The following is a 17,020-nucleotide window of genomic DNA, read 5'->3' on the forward strand; positions in this document are numbered from 1 at the left end:
CAGGGGGAATTTGCAAGGGGGTAAGGGTAAGGTTTGACGCTCCTCCCAAACTGATTGGACCACTTTAAATGCCACTTGTTTTCATCATCACTCTGAGGGACAACTCTGAGAGTGTGGTTCTTTAGAAAGACAACTCTGTGGGAATGTCATGTTGGGCAGATAGTAGGTGCTCAGTTTTAAGAAAAAGAGTAGAAACAGCATGAAGTTAGGATAGACCTCAGCAGATGTTCTCACATCCGGTGCAGTTGGGACAACTAATTTGTTGGTTGGGTAATTGGAAAAGTTGGCTTAAAAAAGGAACAGCCATTCAGAAGATACATCTTATGTTAATTTAGAAGATATACATACTGTATATATTCATTTGCTAATCTTTTTTTTTTTTTTTGAGACAGAGTCTCACTGTGTTGCCCAGGCTAGAGTGCCGTGGCGTCGTCCTCGCTCACAGCAACCTCAAACTCCTGGGCTCAAGCGATCCTCCTGCCTCAGCCTCTCGAGTAGCTGAGACTACAGGCATGTGCCACCATGCCCAGCTAGTTGTCCAATTAATTTCTTTCTATTTTTAGTAGAGACGGGGTCTCGCTCTTGCTCAGGCTGGTCTCGAACTCCTGAGCTCAAACAATCTGCCCACCTCGGCCTCCCAGAGAGCTAGGATTACAGGCGTGAGCCACCACACCCGGCCTATTTGCTAATCTTTTGATATAGGGCCAAGGTCTTTTTCCGATTAATGTTTGTCATTTTACCTGCATAAACATCTGCTATAATATAACATCTATAAACATCATCTTTATTTAGGGTAGAATAAGAACTTTGACATTTGGGAACTAATCTGTCTACAGGATCTTTCTAGATTTTTATTATGTATTCCAATCCTTTATGTTTGTCTCATCTAATCCCTAACTATTCAGCATTTTTCAGCTTTTAAATTTGGGTCTCAGGTCTTTCGAAAGCTTTGTACTTAGTTTTCTTAGCAACGATAACTCTTCTTTTTGCACTCATATTTCATTGGTTTATAGAATAGTTCATTAAATTCCATAATTACAATAATACGTAGAGTTGGCATAAACCAGTGCAGACACACTGATGAATTCCAGAGAAGCAGATAGCTGGGCTGAGAACATTGTGCAAGGTGGCCTACTTACCTCAAGCACTCAGAGTCCCGGACAGCCATTCTTACGGTTTGCAGAGGAAATAGAGAGAGCCTTGCATAGTGCAAACTTGGCTACATAGACATTGGTTATGAAAACTTCTATAGTAAATACTGGTTTTTCCTGTTGTCTTCTTTCCCTCAGGCAGAAGTTAGTATTCTTTGGTTCCTTTTGCCCTGTGTCTGAGGCTTCTCGTCATTTCCACTGTCCTGTGGCACTAGCAGCTGTAGAAATGTATTCAGATGGTAGAAAGCTCCTGAGATGGAGGTGAAATCCCAGAGCCTTTTTGCTGTTAGGCTGCAGTGAGATTGGGATGGTTTGATCCATTAGCTGCTTGCTTCTGAGTCCCTAAAGAATCCGGCGACATTTTCTTGCTATTGGGCTTTGGTTGAAGGAGGCCCAACCCCTGCTGGAGGCAATCATTCCACGGCAAGCCCCGGTAGGCGAGAGACCCGGCAGAGCTTCTCCCCATGGAGGACGGAGAAGTGCTATTCTTCCTCCCCGCTTCTGCCCCCACCCCGCTGCTCCAGATCCCAATGTCATCCTGACCTGCCGGGTGATCCCGATCATTTTCATCCAAAAATGTGACAGTTCCCTGCGCTGCTGCCACCTAAGTACACAAGCAGCTTTACAGAATATTCTCTGTGTGCAAGGAGGTCCTGGAGAGGAAACCAGGCCCCAGCAGGCCCCGCCATCCACCTCAGGAGCCACTCCTGCGTCGACCACTGCAGTGTGCCAGGGTCTGCACCAAGCGCTTGAATGCAGCATCACACGTAGCCCACACAGCCCCCCTAGGAGACAAGTACTACTATTATCGTCACGTTACCAATAATGAAACTGAGACACAAACAAGGTAACATTTCACAAGGTCACATGCATGATAAGATTGCACAGGATTTGAACATAGATCAGTGCAACTCAAGGCTCTAATCTGTTACCCACTCAGTTCTAATGCTTCCACATTAACCAAGAAACCACAGACATCTTTTGGCTCCCAAGCAAAGTCTAGGCAAAGCAAAGGGGACCCCAACTCTTCACGGAGGCACAGAGCCCCGTCCTGGGAAAGGTGCGGGAATCAGTTTTCAGACCTCACAGTGACACTGCCTTATGACTTCTCCCCCACCCCATCCATCACATTCATCAGCCTGGTGTGACATCTAGCAGCACTCTGCCAGCCACCACCCAGCCACGCAGAGCTGAGGGCCCTGCCCCAGGGCCCCGGTATGAACTCTGCTCTAGACACAAAAGCTGAGTGCACAAGAGCACCCAGGGCCTTCTCTGTGTGACTTTTAAAATTGAAATGTAATTCACATACCATAAAATCCACCCTTTTACACTGTATAACTCGGTGGCTTTTAGTATATTTACAAAGTGTTGCAATCATCACCTCCATCTGATTCCAGAATATTTTCATCACTCCAAAAAGAAATCCTGTACCCATTAGCCATCACTCCCCAGCCCCTAGCAACCACCAGTCCACTTTCTTTCTCTAAGGATCTGCCATCCTGTACATTTCACATGACTGGAATCGTAACACGTGAATTTTTTGTCTGGCTTCTCTCACTTAGCACAAGGTTTTCAAGGTTCATCCGTGTCCTGATGTGTGTCAGGACTTCATTCCATTTTGTGGCTGAATAATATTCCACTGTATGGATGTACCACATTCTGTTTATCCATTTGTCAGCCGATGGACATTTGGGCTGTGTCTACCTTTTGGCCTATAAGTACTGATGCCACGAAGGTGGTGTCACACAATTCTGAGCCTGTCGTATCTTGGACACTCTCTGTCAGATTCCCAGTCATCCTCCCCACAGTCCTAGAGCCTCACTTGCTGGGCTCAGTCCGGCCAAGGGAAACAGCTGCTGCATCCCCGGGTACAGCCTGTGCTCTGCACAGGGCCCCTGGCCAAGGAGGTGTGTGGGGGTGAAATCCAGCCAGTTGCCTCTGCGCCTGGGTGCCTCTGTCACTCGCCATTCTTTGCATGTCTTGCCACCTTCCCTGTGTGGAACACCGTGTGAAGTTTTGAAGGAATGACAGTCGGTCCTCTGTCCCGTAGCTTCCGCATCCGTGGATTCAACCAATCTCAGATCGAAAATATTCAAAAAGAAAAACTGGATGGTTGCATCTGTATTAAACATGTGACATGTTCAGTACATGACAGACTTTTTCTTGTCATTATTCCCTAAATAATACAGTATAACAACTATTTACATAGCATTTACACTGTATTAGGTATTATCAGCAATCTAGAGATGATTGAAAGTATATGGGAGGATGTGTACAGGTTAGATGCGAATACTATACCATTTTATATCAGCGACTTGAGCATTCATATATTTCGGTGTCCACGAGGGGTTCTGGAACCAATGCCCCGTGGATACCGAGGCCTGACTGTATTTAGATCTATCCCTGTGAAAGACCCGCTTACAGGACCCACCTACACACTTGGCTTGGGATGTTTCTTATAAACAGAAACCATGCGTTCTATGGAAAGGACATGGCACCTGCTGGCAGGGCCTGGGTTTGAGTTTCGCAACCCATTCTACCTAGCTTGGGGACCTGGGATGAGTAGCTTGAGCTTGTTAAGCCTCAGTTTCCTCTGCTGTGAAATGGGAATCACAGTCTCCAGCTCGTAGGGTTGCTGTGAGGATACAGTAAGACGATGGGCGTGAGGGTACTTTGTCCTCACACAGGCGTAGGTAGCCGTTGCTACGAATCCTCCACTCTCACTTCGGAAGTTCCTGTGATCTGCCCTGCCTTGGAAAATGCCGAGAGAAATCATGAAACTTTTTAGAAATCTGTGGAGGAAACTAAGAACCCCTGAAAAAGCAAAGAAGTGGCTTAGGGAGACTGGCCCATTCTTGTTCCAGAATATCTTACCTGCTTCTTTTTCCTTTAACTTCCTTACACTCTCTGAAATTCCACTGATCAGAGACCCGTTTTAAACTATCCAATCCCTGTAAAATGTGCTGCCTAAGAAAGGCTATGAGGTTATCATTTGTTTACAGCTTAGTAGGAATTAGTTCAAAAGCTTGATTTTCTACTCCCACTCAGCTAAGGTCAGCTCTGTGGGAAGTGCTTGTCGGTGGCAGGAGATGAAGATTACAACACTTTTTAGCACAGCATTTTGAGGAGCCAAGCCAGAATGGGGTGCCACGGGAGAAGTTTCTAGCAGTCGTTCTTAACCTCTGCAGGCACGTGTCTGTTTTGAGAATCATTTTATATCATCGTGAACATGGTTTCAGGGAGCTTGACCCTGAAGTCCTAGGGGCCAGAGACCTCAGACTCAGAATGCTGACTGCGGGATGACACAAGGACCCCGGGACACAAGACCAGGCCACGAAAGGAGATGCTGAGCACCCACACTCGCTGCCCTCAGAGCTCCACCCAGGCCTGGCTCTGCCCCCAGCGGTACAGAAAGGTCTCTTCCTTGTCTTTCTTGAACCTGTGGACCACTCCCCACTTGAACACAGACCTGTAACCAAATGGCCTTTGGGACCAGCCAGGAAGACTATTTGTGTTTAAAATAACGTGTTTCTATGGGAAAATGGGATCTAAGTTCCAAATAACATATCTATTCACTAACACCCAAGTTTCAGGCATGAGACATGATTTCAGCACTCAGGGGCTGATAATTTAATTGGGGGAATAAATTATGCCACATAAACTAAGAGAGGTCAGCCCATGATGTAATCAAGTGCTATGATAAAAACAAACACTCTAGGGGTAAAAGAATTGGAAACCAATATAGGTGAGAGGAGCTTGACCGTCTGTGCTGATTGGACACATCCAGAATAGTGTGTCCAGGATGGAGCATCAGGTTGCAGAAGGTCCTTTGACAGTCGTGTCCAGGCAAGAGCAGCCAGGATGGGAAGATGTTTGTTCAAGTGACTCGAACAGGAAGCATGTCATATGAGGAACGGTTAAGGGGCCAGGGACATGCCTAGAAAACTAGGGGCAGCACGTCCCTTCAGGGCAGCATGGTGTAGTGCGGGCAGCAGGGCCTTTGGAGGAAGACAGACCTGAAGTTGGTCCTAACTCTAGTTTTTACTTACTATATGACCTTGAACAGGTCAGTGAACTCTGATGTTGATTTCCTACTCATGAAGTGGCGATGGCATTGCCTACCTATGGGAAAGTGATCAATATGTTGGAAAGCACAGTGCCGGACAGGTGGTCCAGAGCAGAGGTAGAGTGGTTAGAGATACAGGGGGTGTGAATCCTAGCTCTGATCTGCCCTTTGCTACTCGTGGGGCCAGTTTTTTAACTCCTCTGAGCTCAGTTTTCTCATGTGTAATGTGGAAATAATGAGACCTACTTCACAGGTGCCTGGAGAATTCAATGAGAACACACGTCATGTACTTTAGCAGAATACTATGTACATTGTAAGTGGCCAACTAAAGTTAGCCATAAACTGTAGGCACCCCCTGTTGGGATTAGACGTGAAGCAGTCCTGTAGCCTTCAGAGGACTCTGGTTAGATGGGTAGGATGGCAGACATGAGCTGAACAGAAAGATTTTCCCAACCGTCGGAGCAAAGGGCTGTGCACTGCATGAAGGTGGCACTTTAGGGCCGAGTGTCGCACCTTTTCCAGGACAGCACATGTAGAAAGATGGTAAACGCACTGGGCTGCTCACAGCTAGAGACCAGCCAGGGAACACTCGCTGCCCCAGACCCTGCCAAGCCACACCCAGGGCTGAGGATGTCACCATCTCTGCACACCTGTACCTTATTTGGGTACATTGGCTGAAAAGTGCCGGCGTAAAGGGCTCCTGCCCCATGGAAGAGGCTGGACACAGGGACTTTAGGGCTCTGTGCAATTTTGAGATGTTGGTTTTGGGGCCTGGTTGGAGGAGCTGGCGTTTGGGCTGGGCCTTGAAGGATGGCAAGGATTTAGGCTTGCATAGGAAGACAAGAAGGAGGAATCATTTTGGATGGTAGTTATGTCCCAGATGATCATAAATGCCACCGTGATTCTTGCTGACCAAAGGCAGTGACCCCTCCCTCCAATCTGTTGTGATCATGACATCCTCTTTACCCGTATCTCACCCTTGGAGCTTGGGGACGCATGTGGTCCCTTGTCATGGCCGTGACTGTTTTCACCCCAGATGCTGCTCAGGACCAGCAGGGCTTTGATGTAAGGTACACAGGGAGGCTGGAATTCGGGCTGGTTGGGTTCCTGGCTGCTTTCGCCCCTTTGTGCCGGGCCTCAGAGTCCTGTCTGTGACGTGAGAGCGTATTCTCCCACCCACCGTTTGCTAGAGGGATGCACAGGGAAGCTGCCCTCTGACTCCCCAGGAAGGAGTGTCGGAGGCGCGCCCGGTGCAGCTGCGGCCCCAGGGTGTGTGCCACAGTGGCAGCGAGTCTGCAGGGAAGGAGGAAGGTCGATGCTCCTCCATCTAGACGGAGCCTGTGGACCACAGGCGGATGGCTGAGCTGAGGAGAAAGAGAGTCGGGGCGGGGGGACCCTGGGTTGCACTGAGCACACAGGACACGCCCTGGAGATTTCCAACCTCACAGCATCCCCGTGAAGCCTGAGGCCAGGTTAGGAGAAAATGCCCCATCGCAGCGCGCGGGGCGGGGCCGCTCCGGGCTACGCTGCAATAAAACCCGCTGGAAAGAGGAGCGCGTTCGTGCCCGCACAGAAGTGGCACTGGGAGGCTCCTGCCCTCTGCCGGGAAACAACCTGTGGCTTCCTCGGAGGTACAGCCACGTGCTTCGAGCCACAGATTTATTGTATTTGGGATTTATTTATTTAGCAAACACTGAGAGAGTACGTACGCCAGGCACTGTTCTAAGTACCTTCGGATATTAACTCACTTAATTCTTATAACAATCTTGAGGCGGGGAATTATTTCCCCCATTTTATAGACGAGGAAACCAACCATGTGTCCAAGGTCTCAAGCTGCCGAGAGGCAGGACGAGGATTGAAACCCGGGCGACCTGGCTCTAGAGCCCACGTTCTCACCTACTTCTCACAGCACTGCCTGCCAGACCCCTTTAGGGCAGTGACCAGTGTGCCCTGATGCACTTTTGAGTGCCCCCTTCCCCCCAACCCCAGTCTGCATTCGGCAGTCAGTTGTGGGAGCAGCTTCCACACCTTCGCGCCACAGACGCACAGGAAATGGTGAGAAGTCCCGGTTACCCCTCATCATTCACTCGACAAGTACCCGCTGAACCCTTCCCGTGCACCGGGCTCTTTTCCTTGGCACTGGTGAGGGAGGGGCGAAGAGAAAGACGTAGTCCTTTTCTCAAAAAACTCGCACCCTCTCTATTGGGGCGACATCTAACTACGCAGATCACCCTGCAGTGTGAGGACTCCCGGGCAGGGCAAATGCTCAGAGCTCATGGGAAGGACATCGGAACAGGCTCACCTAAAGGGGGGCTGGGCCTGGGGCAGGCAGAACCAGTCTTGCTGGCACTGGGACGGATGGATTGAAATAGAAGCCAGAGGGCGAGAGAACAGTTTTGAGGTTGCAGGAAGGTGGAGAATGGGAGGACAGCCGATTTTCGCAGTGGAAAACTATACAGCGATGAAAATAAATAGCTGCAGTTGCACAGAACAACAGTGGACGAATGATTCCATTGACATAAAGTTAAAAACCAGGCAAAACTAAGCCGTCATATTTAAGCATGTAACACAGATAATAAAACTATAAAGAAAAGCAAGAAAGTAATTACCATAAAGGTCAGGTGAGCTCTGGGGAGGTGATTGGGAGGGAGCAGGAGGGGCTGGTGCTGGTTTAACCTACTTTTTGACCTGGGGGTGGTTACGTGGGTGTTTGCTTTGTGATAATACGTGAAGCTAAACATTTTAGTCCTTTCTACTTTTCTGGGTATGCACAATTTTAAGGGGTGCAGGGGTAAAAAACGAAAGAGAAAATAAAAGAATGGAAGGTGTTAATGAGAGCAAATCACAGTGGAAAGAGAAATCCCTGGGTGACCGTAAGTTCTTCTCTTCATTCCAGAAGGCTCAGTTTTTTCCCATTTTGGCACCTCTGAAATCAGGGTGCATCCCACCACTGATGGCATCTTAGCTGTGATGGAATGTGGTCGTTTCAGGGCCCTTCATTTTGCTGGCTGTCTCCCTCTGGGTGGTCCCCTGGCGCTCCTAGAGTGGCACCACGCCCACAGATTCGTGGCCTGCAGACCTGGCCCCACGGTTGTCAGGAGTGAGGAGAAGGGAGAAAGGGTGTGGTGGACTCCGGTGCAGTGCTGGCGACGGCAGGAAAGTGCTTGGAGCCTCACTGGTGGCTCTGAGCCGCGCTCCACCGGCAGCACAGGGCCTGCTGACACCAACAGGCCGAGGCTGCCCAAGTGCTGCGTCCCTCAGTGACCTGGCCACCTCATGGTGAGCTGTGCGTGGGTGAAGAGGTGGAAGGACAATCTCCAGTGGGCTCTGTGTGAAAGAAGTGGCCGGGGACCCATGAACCAGCACTGGCTCAGCTTCCTTCTCACCCAGGCCCGGGCAGAACTCGCTCTTCCAACTGAAAGGCGTCTTCAGCGTCAGTTTTTAGCCCAGATGAGACTTGAGCTCTGGGGCTATAGAGGAGGTGTCGGGGAGACGTGGGAAAGAGTTCAGGTTAGATTTCAAAGGAACTTCCTGGTGGCAACTATGGGGCTGTGAAACACCTACTTAACATATTATAAATACCACAATTCCCTTCTCTGGAGACCTCAAGTGTTCGACTAGATGACATCTGGGATGCTTGCACACAGTGCACAGGGCGAGTTAACAGCACACACGTGTTTATCCTGCATCATCTCATGAAACCATCCCCCAAGTCCAAGAGGTAGGCACTATTTTGCTATTTCCATTTTAAGCCAAGGAAGCTCAGGATGGAAGACGTAAAACGACAAGGCCACACAGCTGCCAAGCGGGGGGTCAGGACTTGACCCCTCTCCAAAGGCTCCTTACCGCCAGGCAGCACCACCTCGTGTGCGAGGCTTCAGGCTGGCCCTGAGAAAGGTCTGCAGTTTTCTGGTCTGTCCTGTACCTCTTTTCCAAGGAAGAGTTGTCTGCTTCCAGAGAGCTACCATCTGGGCCCTTCCCTCCGACTCTAGGGGAGTTCCTCCAAATAATGATTGGGGAGCAGCTACTATGGCTTGGTGGTTTGCCATGATCTCATTTGATTCCTCTTCCCGTCCTTGGCCCCAAGCCTTTTCAGTTGTGCTAAAAAAGTAGCACTGACCCAATCACGGTCTGTCCAAGAGCCAGGACTATTTTGACTCTGTCCTTCGGAATCATGTGGTCTGAGGCGTGTACAAGCTGGACGGCTCCCATGAGCACTCAGATGTGGTGCCAGGAATGTTCTGGCCGACACACCTGTTCCCAAGGCTGGGCTAAATGCTGCTGCTCACCCCATGGCCTCCACCACGTGCCTCCCGAGACACTGGTTCCAGGAGGGAGAGGAGGTGGCGACTTGTGCTAGGGAATGGTAAGGACTTTATATCCTTGTTGCCGAGAGAATAACCAGCCTGTGCTTGGCAACACGGCCTCTCACGGCTCTCATTAGGGGGGAGCATGTTAAGCCGTGTGTTCGTGACATCCACTCAGAACGGGGGCCCGTACAGAAGCCTCTTTATCCTTCCAAGGAAGGCTGGAGGATTTGCCTCTCTGGAGACCTTTAACAGTGGGACAGGTTTCATCTGCCTGGCGGAAATATAAGTCCTAGTGCAAGCTCCCGCCTGGAGCGTCCATCCCTCCTCCGCTAGAATGGCTCAGTCATTCTTCAAAGTTCAGCTGAAGTCCCTCTTCCCTAGGGACGTCTTTCTCTTACCACCAAGGGGTAATTAGCACAGACCGCCCTTTCGTAGAGGGTTTCCCCCTTTTTCTCCTTTCCATCTAAGCTGTGAGCTCTTAACTTCAGATTCCGTTCACCGCTGGCACCCAGGACACAGCAGGTGCCCAGCATCTATGGGTGGGTGGACCCGCATGGTCAGAAAATCCAGCCTTGCTCTGCTCAGGAAACAAGTCTGCATCTCCTTCTTGTGTTAGTGCACTCATCTGTTCCTGACGTGGTCGTTGAACATGACCTTTTTGCCTGGCACTGGTCAGGATGCCGGAGATAAACAATGTCCGATAAGACGGTCCCTGCCTGAGAGCAGTGTGTGGCCTGGGAGGGGAGACATATCTCACCATCCAGGAGGCAGGAAGCATCATTCAGAGGCAGCAGCAACTGCCTGTGCCCCAGGGAGTTGGGAAAGGCCTCGTGGAGGGTTGGGTCTGTGACAGGTCTTCACAGAAGCTCGGACAAGCATGCCGTGGAAGGGTGAGCGGAGGAGCATGGCAGCGGAGGGCCAGCACGTGCAAAGGCATTAGGCATGAAAGGGCCTGGCGGGCCTGGGAAGGCCAAAAAGGCCCCATATTTTTGCTATATTTTGTCCACACATCAGCTGGCCATGGGCAAGGAGACTGCTTGGCTCCTTTCCATGAACAGGGAGGCTGGAACTCCGTGCAGCTAGGGGTAGGGTTTGAGCACCCCCCTGTTCCCAGAAGGTGTCAGAACTCCCAGAGTCCCTGCCTCTCTGCCCCCAGCTCCCTCTGCTCCCTCCCAATGAGAATGCAATTGGCTCCTGTAACACTGATGTGCTTCCCTTCTTGTTAGCATCTCAGTGTTGCATGAATCACTAGTCCCGGCTGCCCTGGCATGGCGGTCAGGGTCAGAGGCGGGGATTAAAACAACACATGATCCCGATTGCCTCAGTCAGGGTATGCCGAGGCCAGCTGAAGAGGTTGCGTGCCTTTGTCACCGGTAGTGAGAGTGCAGCCGAGGCTGTGGATCTCAAACTCTTTCCTTAGAGAGCCTTAAGCTCCTCGCTGGCACCGCTTGATAATAATAGTATGAAGAGCTGCCTTTTATTAAGCACTTTACAAGTATAATTTCATTTATTCGTTAGGTGACTTTATGACATATGGTTCAGTGACATGACCATGGTTCTCAGCTCGTCATGATGGAGCCACATTGTGAGCCCTAATGTCTGGGCGTTAGATAGCCCAAGCTCCACTTTCTAATACCACCCCGATCAAAAGGAATGTGCTGGCCTGAGGGTGCTGGACAGCTCGGTCCTCTACCCAAAGAGCTCCCAAATCTCCCCTAGTTTCCAGGACAAAACTCTGACCCACCCAGGTACTGCACACCCACTGGGTGCCAGGCACCGTGCTGAGGCCTGAGAAAGACCCAGAGATGCACAGACTCAGTCGTCGCTTGGCTCATCACCCGATGGGGTCAGGACCCTCTTCCCACTGCCACTCAACACCTTCTCATTCTTTAATGTGACCTACTCAGTCTTCCCCACTGCTCTGGACAGCACGCATTTCTCCTCCTTCTAAGCCTCTATGGTGCTCATCCTCCAAGCCTCAGCCTCTAGTGCTTGGCGTTGCTTTCTTTCGCTCAGCATCTGTCTTGTGTAGGTGGCAGGCACTGGGACGTGTTAATCAGCATACACTGGTGCCCTCAGGAAGCACGATCTGAGAGAGGGAGACACATGTAACCGGAGCCCGGCTGCAGTATGCCGGGGCCTGGGGCAGAACCCGCACGCTCGCTCGCTCCTGCGCCCTCACCCAGGCTTACAAAGTGACGTCATGAAACCGTGGAGAAAGGCTGGGCCAGATCAGAACTGAGCTGGTGCTGCCGTCTGGATGACACTGGAGAAGTCACTCGGTTTCCTCATCTGTAAAGTGAGATTAACAATACCGAACCTGCCTAAAAGTCCTAATGATGTGCTTTATTAAATGAAACTCAGTGCATGACAGCATCTTTCGGGTTATAAAGTACTGTACAAGCAGCACTTACCACTATATTTCTCTTCTGTCTCCAAGGAAGGCCTTGCGTAAATCTGGGCACATGGTAGCCAGTCAGTAAATATCAGTTAATTTAAATTGAATTAACTGATTCAATTAACTCCTGAATGTAGGGTCTTGGGCATGGCGCAGCCTTCCTCCAAGCGCCGGGCCCATGCTCATTGGGGAAAAAACATGACACTTGTCCTACTTTGGGCTCTCAAACCCCTCGGGCTGCCTGGCCCAGGAGAGTGCCCCTGACATGGGCACAGCCTCTGGGGGGACCAGGCCACCATGTGCCCAGCCCTCATTAGCCCTTCACCTCTCATTTCAGCACCCCTACCCCACGGAGGATGAGAAGAGGCAGATCGCAGCCCAGACCAACCTCACCCTCCTGCAAGTAAATAACTGGTGAGTTACCATCACCTGCTCAAAGGCTCTCAGATCCAGGGGCTACGTGCTTGGCAGGGGAATGCAGAGCAGGGAAGAGACTAGAATGCCCGGATCTGCCTCAGTCTCAGCCCAGCTACCATGCCGTCCTCCCATCTGAGCTAGAAGCAGAGAGCCAGAATCAGCACAGGCACCTGTAGCTTCATCTGCAGCTTCTCAGCGCCCTCTGCTGGGACATTGTGTCAGGCACATCCTTGGAAGCTTCTGGCTGAATAGAAAACCCAACCCCACCTGAGCATCCAGCCCACCTGTGCTACAAAGGTGGATAGGAATGCCTGCATCTGTGGACTGGAGGTGCCGCCAGCGGTCATCTGGTCTAGCCCACCCCATGTGGACTGAAACGTAAACATTCTGCAAAGCTGGGAGTGGGAAGGAGGAGGAAGAGTCGCCATTCCGAGCCCACTGGGGTCTCAGCTTTCCCCTTCTCTGTGTCTGGCTGGGCTGTCATAAGGAGCTCAGAGAGCCAGGTCTGGCTGGATGAGAGTGAGCTCAGGGCTCCAGAGTTGGGGCCCCTGGTCTGAGTCCTCAGTCCTCTGGCGAGAAGTCAGAGGTCGGTGCCCATGACTACAGCTCTTTCCTCCTCTGTTCAATCCTGGCAGGTCTGGAACAGGGATTTCTGACCCCTCCTCACGTGTTCTTACCGTGCCACTTTGGGGTTACCAAGCCCCAGGTGATTTCATGGACTCCTCAGGGACCCAGGGACCCTCTCCCTGCTGGGCTTTTACATCCCAGGTCGGAACCCCAGTCTGTTCTGCAGAGTGGAGTTGGAGGCAGCTTAGCCCTCTCTGCCCACCGCCCCAACGCCACCCATCTGGTGACTAACCAGGTCTTCCCTTTCCCCCCGGGCAGGTTCATCAATGCCCGGAGGCGCATCCTGCAGCCCATGCTTGATGCCAGCAACCCAGACCCTGCCCCCAAAGCCAAGAAGATCAAGTCTCAGCACCGGCCCACCCAAAGATTCTGGCCCAACTCCATTGCTGCGGGGGTGCTGCAGCAGCAGGGCGGTGCCCCGGGGACAAACCCCGACGGTAAGAACTGGGGCTGACAAAGGCTCCTGAAGCTCCTTCAGGTCAGGCTGTGCAAAGATCCAAGGCTGACGGTCTACTCACTGGGCCCCAGTCTCTGCCCCGTCACAGTGATGACCCCTCCCAGCCCCCGTGCAAAGCCTTAAAGAGGGGATGTTTTTGCACACGTTTTAACAAGCCAAAAGCAATCTCACAAAGACAAGTGAAAGTTGGCGGTCATCCGGGTCGGTGACTGCTCAGCAGAGCCCCCTCCTCACACCCACACCCACCCGAGTTCCCTAGCGCCAGTCAGTGTCTGCACGGCCCGCCAAGAGCCAAGGCCATCTATAAATATCAAGGCAGGCAGCTGGCTTGTGAACGGAGGCCAGGAAGAGCTGTTTTCCCAGCCTCTCCGTCACGCCCTCCGTATACACTTTTCTAATTGCCAGTCGCCTAATGCACAATGAATAATTCAATGAGCCAGACGCTTCATAGCGTGGCACGTGGAGATGGCTCTGTGTGGGAAGTGAGGTGGAGGTGTGCACGTGTGCATACGGACTCGTGCACACGTGTATGTATATGGTTGTGCCCAGTTCCTATATGACGGGCCGTCATCGTATGAGGTACAGTGGAAATAAACAGTTTTGGGGCTAGACCAACCTGGGAAAGAATCCCAACTCTGTCATTGCTGACTGTGTCACCTTGAGCTAGTGACTTAACTGTCTGAGACTCAGTTTCCTCCTCTTCAGAATGAGGATAATATTAACACCTGCTCACAGAATCATTAGAAAGTCAAAAGCATTTAGCATGTTTACGCAGCAAATGGGCAGTAAGTGGGAGCTAGGAGTCTTGCTTCCGGGCGGGGGAAAGAGAGGCTGGCTGGCGGACGGATGGGACATTTCCTACCAAGGACTTGTCCAGCTCAGGCTTGGGCAGCCTCAGCAGCAAGGAGCTCACCACCCCGTGAGCCGGTCCCTTCGGCCCCATCCCCCAGAGCCCCTGCGTCGCCCTGACCCTTGCCTTCTCCCATGCAGGCTCCATCAGCTTGGACAACCTGCAGTCCCTGTCCTCAGACAACGCCACCATGGCCATGCAGCAGGCTATGATGGCTGCACATGACGACTCATTGGATGGGACGGAAGAAGAGGATGAGGATGAGATGGAAGAGGAGGAGGAGGAGGAGCTGGAGGAGGAGGCCGATGAGCTGCAGACGACGAATGTCAGCGACCTGGGCTTGGAACACAGTGACTCCCTGGAGTAGCCAGGCAGCCCAGATGGCACTGACCACCGAGCAGGAGAGGAGTATTGTCGGGAGGGCTTCAGGGGAGGGGGGAAGGGGACTCGGGCAGGCAGCACCGAGGAAGTTGGGCCCGAGCTTCCCAAAATCAGCAGCTTGAAGAAATGCAGAGGAGACACCCTGCTCCTTCCCAACCACCAAGCTTCGACAAGCACCCCAGCCCCACTCCCCTGGAACCACGGAGGACTCTGTTTGGCGGGGCTGGTCAGACAGCCTGCACAGAAAGGCAGGAGTGATGTCTGGACTCACCCTATCCCTGAGGACAGATGGCAGCCATGGGCCCCCCACGGAAGGACTTGAGTTGTTCACAGGCCCTGCACTGTGAGGTGGATTGGTGCTGTTCACAGAGTGGGCCTTTGCCAGGGGACAGACTGAGGAGGAAAGGGAGAGACAGAGGGGGACTGGGTTCCATCCCCAGAAGGTTCTCAGCTCCTTTGAGAGACATTCAAGGGCAGGAGGGAGCCCGAAAGCAAACCAGTGGGCAGAGGGGTGGCAGGGCCTGAGGCGTCCCACCTTGCAGATCGCAGTGGGACCCGGAGTCCACAGGGCTCCAGCCCAGCCCTCCAAGGCCCTACCCTGGTCACAGCACCTCGGACTTGCGAGAGAGGGATGGCAGCCAGCAGAGCCTCCTTCACTCTCTCCTGGAAACACATTGTAAGCTGGTGGGCTCGACCTGTCGGAGGATAAGAGGAGTCCCTTCACCTGGGTTGGCTCCAGGAGCCAAAGAGATGACAGACCCTGGGATAGGAGCCATAGCAAGGTGACTTTGGTGGTCACAGAACTCAGCTCCTGTAACAGGACAATGGTGTCTTACCCTAGACGTTCCCGCCCTCACATGGAGCTCCTCAGACATCCCACCCCCTCCACAGACCTACAGGCCAGCTGGGACTCTGCACCATCCCAGAGGCCGTCGCCTGCTCCCAGGCCGGCTCCATCAGCCTCCAGCCTCCCTTCCTCATCCTATCCTTCAGAGAAGGCGGGAGAATCACGGGAAAGAAACACCCAGCCCAGTGGGAAGCCAGGGGTTGAAGAAGGTGCTACATCCCTTTTCCCATCAATGGCCCGATGTGGGGGAGGGCCCAGGAGCCTGCGGGATGCGCCACCCCACCCGCCTTGTGTTCCACGCACCGCCACCCACAGCACTGGGGAGTGGGGCTCCCTGGAGGAGGCGGCGGTCCTCCCCTGTCTGCCCTAACACACCCTCCCCCCTCAACTTCCAGACCCCCACTGGTACCCCTGCTCCCGTTCCCTCTCACCCCTATGGCTGTGAATGACAGGACTGATCACACGTGTGTTTTCCATTGGGTTTAATTTAATGGACGTGCAGTTTCATCTGTAAATTGTGCATTAGCCATCTCCTTCAGTGGCAGCACGTGAGTGGCCACCTGGCTCAACTGGAGGGGACCCTCAGGGCCCTCTGAGGCCTCCCCTCCCCCACCTGGTTGGGGCAGAGCAAAAGGATGGTCGCTCTCCTGAGGTCTCCCTGAAATGAATGTATTTCTCCCCCAAAAGAGCTGATATTTAATGTTTTAATAAGGATTTTTGAGAAACAAATAACCTTATTTATAATCTGGGTGATCCAATCATTTTTTACTCCCTTTTGATGCCATAGGTAGAGGAAAGTCTAGCTTTTTTGGCGTGAGACTTTTGCAATGTGCAGTGGGATAAAATGCATTTCCTTTTCTGGTTCGTTTTCCTTGTTAAAACACACACACACACACACACACCCTTCCACCCACCACCCTGACAGGTGTCCCCCAGCACAGGCACACCGCACACACGTGCCCACCTCTTCCTCCCAGCCCCCTCCACCTGCCTAATGTTATGCAACCTCCTTCTGATGTATCCACCAAACCAGTACTGAATGTGGCCGAGAAGTTTTCAGTAAATCTTATTACCTACCATAATTCTGGTGCACAATTTTATTTTTCTGTGGCTGCTGTAGGGGTCCCTTGCTCCTTCAGTGGGACCCTGGACAGACAAAATTTGGAGGTCTCAGCATACACCTGACTACCCAGGGAAGAGGACAAGGCAGATGGGCTTCCTGGGTGACCTCAGTTGGCCTGTCCGGGGAGGAAGACAGCCAAGCGTGGCACACTTACCTGGTGTGCGGGCTGTAAGATATGTGAGAGAGAAGACAGGAGAAGCTCCCCACCGCCCTCTCCTGGCGATCCCACCACTGCTGCGGAGAGCACGGAATTTGGTCCCTCTCTTCCACCATACTCCACCTCTCTCAAAGGCCTTTGCTTTCTCCTCTCCATCCTGGGTCCTGGGAGTCATCCTCCTCGAAGCTTGTGCCACCACGGCCCCACTCGCAGCCTCCATATGCCCCTCTCCCTAC

The 17,020-nt window shown here is 52.2% G+C and overlaps 1 protein-coding gene across 6 annotated transcripts in view; it reads left to right on the forward strand.

The window, feature by feature from the left end:
• Positions 1-16,582, forward strand: part of PKNOX2 (PBX/knotted 1 homeobox 2) — a 257,241-nt gene extending 240,659 nt beyond the window's left edge. For 4 of the 6 annotated variants that reach the window (XM_012658151.1, XM_012658152.1, XM_012658150.1 and 1 more), the window contains 3 exons: positions 12,263-12,339; positions 13,228-13,406; positions 14,417-15,428. In XM_012658151.1, the coding sequence (XP_012513605.1) occupies positions 12,263-12,339; positions 13,228-13,406; positions 14,417-14,643 (483 nt within the window). In that variant the 3' untranslated portion in view covers positions 14,644-15,428. Of the gene's footprint in view, positions 1-12,262; positions 12,340-13,227; positions 13,407-14,416 lie in introns of all 6 variants that reach the window. The other 2 variants (XM_012658147.1, XM_012658148.1) reach the window with 1 other exon arrangement.
• The last annotated feature ends 438 nt before the right edge of the window (positions 16,583-17,020 follow it).

This window comes from Propithecus coquereli, unplaced genomic scaffold, assembly GCF_000956105.1.
Source record: "Propithecus coquereli isolate 6110/MARCELLA unplaced genomic scaffold, Pcoq_1.0 Scaffold575, whole genome shotgun sequence".
Lineage (NCBI taxonomy): Eukaryota > Metazoa > Chordata > Mammalia > Primates > Indriidae > Propithecus > Propithecus coquereli.